General features: G+C 38.1%; 1 protein-coding gene across 1 annotated transcript in view; it reads left to right on the top strand.

Annotated features, from left to right (window-relative positions):
* The window catches only part of LOC111143492 (ferric chelate reductase 1), a 56766-nt gene that overhangs the window by 34433 nt on the left and 9442 nt on the right, over positions 1-12891 (top strand). The window contains exons 7-8 of the mRNA XM_022497293.1: positions 3329-3427; positions 4677-4824. Coding sequence (XP_022353001.1) covers positions 3329-3427; positions 4677-4824 — 247 coding nt within the window. The remainder of the gene's footprint in view (positions 1-3328; positions 3428-4676; positions 4825-12891) is intronic.

Raw genomic sequence — 12891 nt, 5'->3', positions numbered from 1 at the left:
CTGGAGTGATGTCCCTCAGCGGAACAGACTTTTAAAAGTCCCGATTTTGTGCTCCGTTGCTCCGCCGCTTGCCGGGAGCCGGCCCCTCCCCCCGCGGTCTATCTTCCCGTCGCTTTGGATTCACTTCTCCGCCCGTCCTACCTTTCAGAAAGTGGTTGATTTTCTGTTTCTAGAGTTGCTGTTCTTCTTCTCTTCGATCTCCAGATCTCCCGTTGGATTTGTAGGTGTTTGCAATCTTTAGATAAGCTATCTAGCTGATCTCCCGCTACCTGAAGTAGTCTCAGCCTGCTACTTCTCCGCCATCTTGACTCCCGCATGTCATCTTTTAACAGTCACTGTTGTTTTCTTCCTGAGCTTCCATGGAGATCATCTCAATCCTATCCCCAGAAACTTTGGTGAGCCTTTAGTAGTTATAGGAAAAATTTTTTTGTTTTGTTCTTTTTTTCATTAGCTTGGCTTTCAAAACTCTTCAAAGTCCATGTTGGAATTTCCAGCCTTACCATGTATATCTTTTTGGCTAACATAACTACCTGTTTCCTAAAAGTTTCACATATTTTTTTGTTTCTATGTATTTGGTCCTGGAAGTTCTTCCGTTTAGAAAACTTTTCCTTTAATCTCAGCTCTACCTTATCCACGTGTAAGTATTTTTTATTCTCTAAGGCCTACATAATTATAATCTTTTCTGATAACTTTTTTTCAATCTTTTGGCTCTACATGATTTGTGCTTCCGTGGTACTTTGTCTAAACCTGTTTTATCATAATTCACATACTATTGTAACTGTCTCTTCCATTAAAATGTACTCTTTGGTTATAAGAACAGTGTAGTCATCTTTATTTTTCCCACAATATCCACACAATTATTTTCTGAACAGAGTGCGTTCTAAATGCTTGGTTCAAGAGGAACAAATGGGAGAAAGAGGATCTGTCCGATTCAGAAACTTGGTGGGACTTCTTCCATGTGTGCTTCCCTGCTCCAAACTTGGGGTTTCTAGAATTGCCTGGAGCCCAAGGTTGTAAAAGCACCTTTTCATACTCTTCGCTGTAGAGTAGAGAGAACTGAGAGTACTTCTCCTTCCCCAGCATTCTCTCCAATATTTGAGAGGTCTCTCTGCAATGAGTTAGTATGGCAGTTGGCCTATCATCATTTTGCCTCAAAATCAACCATTTTGTTAAAAGCAAAATTTGTATTAAATAAAAAAGGAGTTTGTATACCTCAGAGATGATAGTCTAGAAAATACACATTGTTTGTTTAAATTAGAGATCGGTGAACTTTTTTCTATAGAGGTCCAGGTAGTAACTATTTCAGAATTTATGGGCATATGGTCTGTGTTTTAAATACTCATCTTTGTGTGGTAGCAGTGAAACAGCAGAAGACAATCCATAAATTAATAGGTGTGGCTATGTTCCAATAAAACTTTATTTGTGGACACTGAAATTTGGATTTCATGTACTTTTACTCATCGTGATATATTCTTCTATTTAATAAATGGTTTAGATATGTAAACGTCCTTCTTAGCCTGTGGGGTCTACCAGAACAGGCATCAGACTGAATCTGGTGTGTATGCCATAGTTTGTTGATTGCTGGTTTAGGTCACCATGATCTTTGAATTGGCTAATTCTGATTTGAATAGGAGGTGTGTGAATAATTGGAACAGTGAATAATTGGTTTGTTAAGGTTATGAACTTGGGAGTTCTCAAAAGTGGAACTTAAAAAAAATTAAAATAAGTTAGAATATCATTGGGATTAATAGCAAAATTTATTTTGTCAGTTGACTTTGTTTAAGGAGTTTAGTGACTACTGCAACATATGAAAGATCTTGTTAGATAGTTTACAGAGAATGGTTTAGAATAGGTGAAAGAACCAGAACTATACACAGTAATTTAAAGTGCAGATTATTGGGGTACCTGGGTGCCTCAGTGGGTTAAAGCCTCTGCCTTCTGCTCAGGTCATGATCCCAGGGTCCTGGGATCAAGCCCCGCATCGGGCTCTCTGCTCAGCAGGGAGCCTGCTTCCCCTTCTCTCTCTGCCTGACTCTCTGCCTACATGTAATCTCTGTCTGTCAAATAAATAAATCTTAAAAAAAATAAATAAAGGCAGATTATTTCTTTGTACCATCATTTAAATGTATTTTGAAGATTCAGTCTGTCCTCTGATAGTCACTTTAAGCTCTAACTTTTAGAGCTAAGGAATATTGGACACTAAAGGGTAGATAAGAATTAGACTGACAAAAAAGTGCTCCTTGAATTCAGACAAGTTGGTTTTAATATGTAATAGTAAATCTCTTGAGTGTGTACAGTATTAGCAGTATCTGATTACAGTGTCCTCATCTTAAAAGTTACTGCCCCAAACCCAATGTAGTGCAGTGTATTTATAGTTACAAAAATCTGTAAACACAGATATTTATTTAGAAACAATGTTCATAATAAATTCAGTGAAAAAAGGTAACAGAACTGTGTATTTTCCTATTTGGGGTGAAAAGATGGGTATAATTACCAGTAGGTTTGGATGAATATACATGAAAGCTTTGTCAGTCCTGTTAGAGTTTATGGGCATATAAACATGTTATTTTAATCTATTTTTACATTGAAATTATGTTGCTTTTGAATTATAAAAAAATTATTTATTTGAATCACATATAATTGACACATGATGTGACATTAGTTTCAGGTGTACAATGTAGCGACTGGACAGTTTTGTTTTTTTTTTAAAGATTTTATTCACCTATTTATTTGACAGAGAGATCACAAGTATGCAGAGAGGCAGGCAGAGAGAGAGAGGGAAGCAGGCTCCCCGCTGAGCACAGAGTCCGATGTGGGGCTCGATCGCAGGACCCTAGGATCATGACCTGAGCCGAAGGCAGAGGCTTAACCCACTGAGTGATTGGACAGTTTTAAACATCATGTTATGCGCATCACAAGTATAGCTACTATCTGTTACCATACGACACTGTTAAAATACCATTGACTGTATCCCTGTGCTCTACCTTTTATTCCCATGACTTTACTCATTCCATAGCTGGAAGCCTCCGTCTCCCACAGCCTCTCGCCCATTTGCCCATCCCTTACCCTCCTCCCCTCTGGCAACCATCAGGGTTGTTCCCTGTAGTTATGGGTCTGTTTCTGTTCTTTGTTTGTTTCTTCATTATAGCAAAATTATTTTAAATTTATAAACTGGACAGCCAGTTCTTGGAATTCATAGTATCATTTAAGACTGAATCTGCAAATGATGTTTTAAAAGCATCCAATACCATTTGATTTCATTAGGGGTGCTTTTAAAAACAAAATGTTGACATTCCTTTGAATTTTTCTCCTGTGCAAACGTTTTCAGGGTGATGATGATGCTTATTTGTGTATTCGTGAAGATCAGACTATACACATACAACCTGCCCATTTGATGGGGCGAAGTCACCCTGTGATGGACTCCAGGGTAGGTGTGAAACTTCTGGGACCCTCCACCTGGTTTGTCTGCCTTTTGGCTAGGTGGCCAACAGTGGCAGAACTGGGCTGCAAGATTGCTCAGTTAGCAGAGAGCCAGAGAAGGAGTCTGGCAGCAGGCTTCCTTTCTTATAACAATCTGGGAGAAACTTTTCTGTGCTTTATTTTAAAAATAGTATGTAAAAATAGTATGTAAAAATATAAATTGTATTATTATAGGTTTAATGTATTATTGATATCATTATATCATTTATATTTAACATCATATATTAAAGTATATATCTTATTTTTCTCTAAATTAATAAAATTATATTTAAGATATACAACATGATGTTTTGATATACATATACGTAGTGGAATGATTACTGCAGTTGTGTCCTCACAGACTTAACTTTTTTTTGTGGTGAGAGCACCTGAAATTTATTCACTTAGCAAATTTCCAGTATACAGTATAGTATTACTAAATATAGTCATCGTGCTGTACATTAGATCTCTAGACTTATTCATCCTACGTAACTGCAACTTTGTCCCCTTTGACCACTATCTCCCCTTTTCTACACTTTGGAAAAGCACCAGACAAGTTTCTCTTGTAGCAAAAGATGAATTCTTGCCTATGTCACCTAAGTCCTTTTTTCACATCTTAGAAAAGATATTTCTCGTCCAGTGAGAAAAAAAAAGCGTGTAGGGCAGGGACTGGTTCAGTGCCTTGGTCAGTTGTCTTCTGTGCCTCTTCTTGGCATCTGTGCCGCAGATATTTCTGGTAGAGAAGTGTCTCTTTCCACATAGTGGTTGGCAAGCACATGAGCTCTGACAGAGCGGTAGCCGTCGCCTAATGACTTCACACTCTCTGTAGAGCTTTCCCCAGGGCTTGGTACTTCTCCCTTGTTGCATGTTACATTTTGGTCATGAGTGTATTACTTCCTAATTGTTTCTTCAGTGTTTTGATTTTGTGTCTGTGGCCAGTCGGGGTTAGTGCATCTGCCAAAGTTTCTAACCTGTGTAGAGGACTTGTGGGGTTCCGATTCAATGTAAAAATATTTTTGCCAAGTTGGGGATAAAGACAAACTAGGAGAAAATGTTTCTTGTACTCCTCAGAGAGGAAGTGGGAAAACAACAATACAGCAGACAAAACATGCACAAAGGATTTTAGGGAAAGGAAATCCAGCAGGTCAGGTCGATCATATTTTATTTTTAGCAAATCTGTGGGAAGTGCTGAGAAGACCCGTTGCGTATGTTTGTAGGACACTCTTGAGGATCTGGCGTGGAGACTGGAGGATGGTGTTATGCAGTGTTCTTTCAGAAGAAACATTACCCTTCCTGGGGCTAAGAATAGATTTGATCTGAACACAAGCTACTACATATTTCTAGCAGATGGTGCAGCTGACGATGGTATGTATATTGATGAAAACTATCTTTTCAAGTTTTTTCCTCTCTCTTCTTCCCTTTTCCACCTTTCCTGGAGAGACTGCTATAATTGCTCATTTCTTAAGATATATATTTGTGGGTAAAGAATTATCAAAACCCTTTTCCATTTTTACCTGACAGTTTGACTTTGGATGACCTTCTCATTTTGTTTCCCGGGGAACTAGATAAAAGTCGTGTCAACTCTGTTGTAAGGTGACATGCTTATGATAAAAATGACTTCTGGCTGGCAAAGTGCATTTGGACCAGGAAGAACTATAAATACCTAGTAAGAAGCCATATCTTTGGGTTTCCCTCAGTGTTGTGACATTGGCAGATCCCTGGCAGGGATCCTGTTAGCAGTGGCTGTAGGAGTGTTGCAAGAGATACTGCTTTTGCAGGATAACCTGTCTAATGTGAAATTCATCTCCTTGAACCTGAGCTTTCTCCAGGGAGGTGGAGGAGGGGTAGGGAGAATAGCTTCTGGCCATCTGAATAAGGTGCTACAAGATCTCTCATCAAAGCAAAATGCCTCTAAATGCCCTGCAGCTGTGCTCGTCTCTGTCCCACATCTCTCTAAGTGAATCTGATGTCAAGTGCAGCCCACAGTAGTTCTATGAGTTTGAATATTTACTTTATCCTTTTTTTTTTTTTTAAAGAGTATTTCCTTTATCCTTAAGAAGACTGCCAGGTGGGTATCGCAACACCTATTAATAAGGATTCTTAGATTTTGTTTAAGGTCTTGGCTGATGATGTTTTGAAGAAGTACAGGAAATGCCAAGGTAGTATGTAGTGATTCATCTCTTGGGAGATAATACCGTCCCCAAACTTTGAGGATATAACTTCCTTTGAAAATGGTGAGAAGCTGGGTGGATGGAATGGAAGGTTAGGGGCTGAGGTAAAGGAAGAGGAAGAGCAAAAATGCAGTGTAGGTAAAATTGTGAAAAGCCTTTGCATATTCTATCATGTGGCTTTTGATTCTTTTTTTTTTTTTTTTTTAGATTTTTATTTATTTATTTGACAGAGAGAGAGATCACAAGTAGGCAGAGAGGCAGGCAGAGAGGGGTGGGGAAGCAGGCTCCCTGCTGAGCAGAGAGCCAGATGCCAGGCTCCATCCCAGGACCCTGGGATCATGACCTGAGCTGAAGGCAGAGGCTTAACCCACTGAGCCACCCAGGCGCCCCTGGGTTTTGATTTTATACTATAGGTAAAGGGGAGATGATGGTTTTGAAGCAGGATAAACTATCCACTCAGTGTTAGGAGAGAATTTAGGAATACTTGTAGATTTAGTTGTAGGTGATATGTGTAGTTATCTTAGTCAAATCATGCAGTCTTGGTTGCACCAGCAATAGCAAATATAGCTTGAAAGTCATTTCTTGGTTAAGTGATATTAAAGAAGAAAAACTACTCAGTGCTTCATGAGTGCCAGTGACTGGCTAAGCACTGTAGATCCTTCATTTTCATCTTAGTAAAGATTACATTAGATATGCACTCTTACTATCTCTGTGTCATCTGGGAGGAAACAGGCTTAGGAGTGGTTAAGTAATTTAAACCAGATGAGTCCATGGTAGAGCTGGAATTTGAATCCAAACTCTTTGACCTCAGAGCCCAAGTAGTCAACACTTTTGAACATGAAAATATAGCAATTGAATTTTTAATGAGAAAAGGGTCAACTATTTGTGTTTTTAAAGGGATACCACTTAAGTAGAGGTAATTGTGTTTGTTGTTATCATAGCGGTCACTTACTGTGTGTACATACATCTCGGGTCTCACAGAGGCTTTGTCAGTAGACATTACAGTGCCCATTTAAGAGAAGGAAACTGGAACCTAGAAAGGCTAAGTAACTTACTCCAAATTAAACAAGTAGCAGATTCAGAAATTAGGCCCCAGACTATTCCGCTTACAGAAGCTGTGCCCTTTCCACGATACCAAACTGCTTCCTCTGGTGCCCGGTATGGTATAGGTGCTTCATGTATGACTACGGATGCAAGTGGGTACCTTCCGTTGCTAGGGGACTTAGCAGTTTGTATTTATACTTTATTTATTTATTTACTTATTTATTAAAATTTTATTTATTTATTTGACAGAGATCACAAGTAGGCAAAGAGGCAGGCATAGAGAGAGGGAGGGAGAAGCAGGCTTCCTGCTGAGCAGAGAGCCCAACTCGGGGCTTAATCCTAGGACACTGAGACCACGACCCGAGCCTAAGGCAGAAGCTTAACCCACTGAACCACCCAGGCACCCCTGTATTTATACTTTAAAAAACGTGGTACTTAGGGGCGCCTGGGTGGCTCAGTTGGTTAAGTGGCTGCCTTTGGGTCAGGTCTTAATCTCATGGGGTCCTGAGGTCAAGCCCCACATTGGGCTCCTTGCTCAGCGAGGAGTCTGCTTCTCCCTCTCCCTCTACCCTTCCTCCCTGCTCATGCTCGCTCTTTCTCCCAAATAAATAAATAAAATCTTAAAAAAAAAACTTGATACTTAAAAAATTTACACCTTAAAGGAAAAGCAGTTTCATTTAAGTGGATGAATTCTATTATATAATAAATTGTGTGTGTGTGTGGGGGGGTGATGTGTGACAATGCCAAAAATTTCTTCTTAGGGTAGCACTGTAGAAATTGGAATACATTTTCTGATAGAAACAATATTTTAAGTGATAGTTCCAATATTTGCCTAGAAAACTCTAGTTCATGGATAATGTAGGTGCAGAATGGAGCATTGTATCTCCCTTTCCAGCTGTTGTTGCTATGCTGATGGTATGGTGGGGAGAATTTCTATCTTTTGCAGTGTTTCTCAAAGTGTGGCCTCAAACAACCTACTTTCTTACCACTTGGAGTGACTGCTGGAAATGTAGATTCCCAAACTCCAGCTTTTAGACTCACTGAATTTCTTGTCATTGGTGATTGGAATCTGCATTTTTTTTTTTTAAGATTTTATTTATTTGTCAGAGAGAGAGAGTACACACAAGCAGGCAGAGAGGCAGGCAGAGAGAGAGGAGGAAGCAGGCTCCCTGCCAAGCAAGGAGCCCGATGCGGGACTCGATCCCAGGACCCCAGGATCATGACCTGAGCTGAAGGCAGCGGCTTAACCAACTGAGCCACCCAGGCGTCCCTGGAATCTGCATTTTTAACAAACATTCCAGGTGATTGTTTTATATACTGTGGTTTGATAACTTACTACTCCAGGACAGGGTTCTCCCAAATAAGGTATATACATTGTAAGACAGTCTAGAGGATACAAGGAATAATGTTAGAACCTTCTATTTAGATTGATTTGATCTCATCTCAAAAATTTCTATTTTAATATATTTTACAGTGCTCATAATGCATTAAGACAATAGTACATCAATATGTTTATTAACTAAAGTATATGTATATCGGGAGCATAGACTCATTTTTTTTAAATAAAAAAAAATTTTTTTAAGACTTTAGGGCACCTGAGGGGCTCAGTCATTAAGCGTCTGCCTTCGGCTCCGGTCATGATCCCAGTGTCCTGGGATCAAACCTTATGTTGGGCTCCCTGCCCAGCTGGAAGCCTGCTTCTCCCTCTCCAACTCCCCCTGCTTGTGTTCCCTTTGTCACTCTCTCTCTCTCATAAATAAATAAAATCTAAAAGTAAAAAATAAAAATATTTTAAAAGATTTTTAAAAATAGAGCAGGGGCAGAGGGGAGGAGAAGAGGGAGAGGGAGAAGCAGACTCCTCGCCAATCAGGGAGCCTCATGACAGCCCAATTCCAGGACTGCAGGATTGTGTCCTGAGCCGAGGGTAGATGCTGAACTGACTGAACCGCCCAGGTGCCCCTGGACTCTTTTTTTTTTTTTAATAACTGGTGGAGTGCAGAGCAAAAAAAGCAAAACAAAACCTTAAAAAAAAAAAAAAAAAACCCAAAACCCAAACCTAGATATTACTGCTTTAGGGAATAAACTTTCCATTACCCTTGTGTTGGGGAACAAAGTATTGCCACATAAATCATTGTCTCTTCCGTTTTCTAGTTATGTGTATGTGAACCAGGTATAAATTGCACTCTGCTTAAAAGCAGTGAGACTTTGTGAGGTTGAAACCATTTTTCAAAGCAGTCATAAAACTCTGTAACCCATATAAATGTAAAAGGTACACAACTGCAGTAAAATCCATTTAAAACCTTTTTCTAATGCTATCTCTATCCGCCCTCCGCCAGAATGCTGACATTGTCCTATCATGAAATAAGGAGTCATGGGAAATGATAGAACTCACTTGGGTGAATAAGTAATTCACAATTAGGAAATCTACCAATTTAAATAATTCAGGAATTGGAGACCCTGTCATCACATAACTGGTTATTTTAACAATTTAACAAATTTAACAGTTTAACAAAATGACTGGTTATTTAACGATTACATCATGTAATACCATAGAGTCTTGTACTAAACACGAACTCCATCTGCCTTAGAGTAGAAATCCAAGATTATGATGGAGCCATACAAAGGAATCCCAAAATTATAATGGACTTCTGCTTTAATGAAGGTTAAGTTCTTGGTTAGCCCGTGGGTCTGCAGTGAATCAGAGTTTAAAAATACTTTTTTCCAACTTGCCTCTCAGGCTATTCGGACTGTGGTCTGGTTTTCATCACCACAACTCTGCTAATTCAATATAATTCTCAATAGTTATTGTCTTTTTCTCTTGACTCTCTTCTCTAGGTATTCATTACATAAAGCTTTTCTCATTTTCTGCTTTCTCTCTGATCTTCTCTGTTATAAACAAGCCATGATATAATAGTATTTGTGAAACAAATAACCAGTTGTCCTGAAACCATTTTTTGAAGAGTTCATCTCTGCTACTTCAAAAATCCTCTCTATTTTTTTTAAGATTATTTATTTATTTATTTATTTATTCGACACAGAGAGAGAGAGAGAGAGAGAGAGAGATCACAAGCAGGCAAAGAGGCAGGCAGAAAGAGAGGGGAGAAGCAGGCTCCCTGCTGAGCAGAGAGCCCGATGCGGGACTCGATCCCAGGACCCTGAGATCATGACCTGAGCTGAAGGCAGAGGCTTAACCTACTGAGCCACCCAGGCACCCCCAAAATCCTATCTATTATATGCCAAACATCTATCAGTAAATCAAGCTATTTCTAGCTTATTCTTCCATTAATTTATTACTGTAGCAGTTGAAATTATAGTAGCTTTATAAAAGGTTATGAATTTTGATAGAGCATGATTCCCCTCCTGGCCTCGTTTTTCAGGAATTCTTGCCTCTTTGTTGTGTATCTGTTCTACTAGATAGACTTTAGAAACGATTGTCAGATTCCATTGAAAATCGTATTGGGGTTGTGATTAGAATTGCAATGAAATTTTAGGTTAATTTTGGGAACAATCGACATCTTTGCAATAGCGAGTCTTTCTATCCAGGAATATATTGGATAAAATCTGGTGGTTTTCTTCATGTCTTCATATAGGTTATATATTTTTTGTTACTTTGTTTCTATGTATTTTATAGATTTCTAATACAAGCTCTTGTGTGATTATTTTTCTTACACTTTCTAAATTTGTTGGTGTATAGGAAAGTTACTGATTTTTGAATATTTGTCTTGAATTTAGTCATCTATTTTGCCAGTTGATTTTTTTGTTTTTTCTAGATAAAGTCTTATCTCATGTAGATAATGACAAAGTTCAGCAGTCCTTAATTTTTTTCTTGTTTCATTGCATTGTTTACTTTGTTGTGGAAAAGTAAAAATCAGACCAGGGAGAGACCAATTGACACTTGGAGAAGTAGGAGAGCTCATTTATTTTACACCCGCAGATGAGCTTGTGCTCAAAATTCTGGGCCCTGGACAATGGAGTTATAGAGTTTTATAGGGGACTGCAGGCAGTCAGGTTCCAAGGGCTAAGCTGACTGCTGGTAGGTGGGTTTAAACCAGGGGAGCAGGGGTGGGGGCGCTGCCTTAGTTGGGAGCAATAGTGCGAGGAGCCTGTGGTGGGAAACCTGTTTACACAAGCAGAAGCAGCTGGTTATCTCTTGCTCCCAATAGGGCTTCTGGTTATCTCTAGCTTATTGTTAGTAACTTTACATCTTCTGGGGCCATCTGGCCTGGGCCTGCTTGGTAATTCTCCTCTTCAACTTCTCCCAGAAAAACGTGGACCAGTAGTGGTGATGTGGCAAACATTCTTGTCTTGTTCCTGGTTTTGATGGGAATGCTTCTGATATTCAGTGTTGTGTCCTGTTTATTGTATTTTTTTGGTGGATGTCTTTTATGGTGCTTAGGAAATTATCTTTTCCTAACTTTACAGAGTTCTTGACATGAACATGTGCTGAATTTCATCTGATATCTTTCAAGCAGCAATTGAGATAATATTTTACCATTATTTTTATAGACTTCAGAATCGCAAACAGTCTTCTCTCAGGGTAAACTTTGCTTGGCTATGTTTTACAGCTCTCTTAATGCACAGTTGATTTGAATCCCTAATATTTTATTTAAACTTTTTGTATCTATATTTGTAATTGATTTTGGTCTATGGTTGTGTGAATGTGTATGTGTGTGCACTTGCATGCCTAGTTTTGGTTTCAGTATTATGCTAATCTCATAGAATGAACTCTAGAAGAGCTTAAATAAATAAGAATTTTTAAAGTTAAAAAAAATTTTTTTTAATTTTATGTTAGAACTCATCCACATAATAACCTGAACCTTTAGGGATTAATTAAAAAAATTCTTCTATCATTAGTACACTCCAGTTACTACTACTTCTTTGGTGAAGTTTTCTACTTTAAGATTTTTCCAGAAATTCATCCATTTCATTTAGATTTTAAAATATTTTTGGCTTAATTAAAGTAGCGTGTAGCATTTTTGTATAATTTTAGAGTATCTTCTATATCAGCAGGTGTGCTATCCTTTTTATTTCTAATACTGTTTGTGCTCTTTCTTTTTATCTTGTGGTTGGACTTGCCAAAAACTCAGTCGATATCATTGGCTTTTTATAGACTTCATTTTTTAACTTACTAGTTTGTTAATTTCTACCTTTATTTTTAATCCATCTTCCTTTCTGGTTTCCTGGGTTATATTTTGTTGGTGTAAACACCTCTTGAATTAAATGATGACTTCAATACTTTAAGTGTTTTTTTTTTAATAAATGCTTTTTAAATGATAAAAACTTCTTTTGAATGTACCTTGATTGTATCACATTTTTTAAAAAGGATTTTATATATTTATTTGACAGAAATCACAAATAGGCAGAGAGGCAGACAGAGAGAGAGGGGGAAGCAGGCTCCCCACTGAGCAGAGGGCCCAATGCAGGGCTCTATCCCAGGACCCTGGGATCATGACCTGAGCTGAAGGCAGAGGCTTTAACCCACTGAGCCACCCACGTGCCCCTCACATTTATTTTGATAGGAAGCATCTTCATTGTTAACTCATTTTAAAGAAGGCTTGTGATTTAAATTTTGATTTCCTATTTAGCTCCAGGATTATTTCAAAGAGTAGTTGTATAAATATCTAGGTAGATCTTTTTTTTCCCCAGCTTTTTGTTCATTTTTTGTTTTGTTGCATTTTGGATATAATATAACCTGTATCTTGTATAATTATTTCTTTTTGGAAATTACTGAGATGTAATCAGTAGTCTAGTACTTATTTCATTGAGAAAAGATTCCTGTATATCAGTTTTATCAGATTTCTTAATTCTTTTTATTCTTTTTGACACTTGGTGTTGTATTCTAAAAACAATGTGTGTTCCATCATTTATATTTATTCTCTTAATGATGGACATTTAACTTGCTTAATTTTTTTTTTGGTCCAGCACAAAAAACCCATGGCTTTTTATCGACATTCTTGTGTATATATCTGTGGGTAAAAGGGGAGTATTTCTGTAGGATAGATTCCCAGAATGAACAACGGCACATACATACTCACATACCAAACTAATTCTACACATTCACAGACTTAATCTCATGCATAATAAATAATAATGCATCCTCAGTTTGTTTACATCACCATTATTTGGGATTTTGATTCGTTAGTCAAAGCCAGTCCAAATTAACCATATGCCACGTAATACAATATTGCATCAAAATGCTTTTGTTTGTCTTCTACCC

This window comes from Enhydra lutris, unplaced genomic scaffold (genome assembly GCF_002288905.1).
Source record: "Enhydra lutris kenyoni isolate GAN:26980312 unplaced genomic scaffold, ASM228890v2 scaffoldscaffold9, whole genome shotgun sequence".
NCBI lineage: Eukaryota > Metazoa > Chordata > Mammalia > Carnivora > Mustelidae > Enhydra > Enhydra lutris.
Note: the sequence above shows the minus strand (reverse complement) of the source record. Positions and strands in the feature narration are given on the sequence as shown.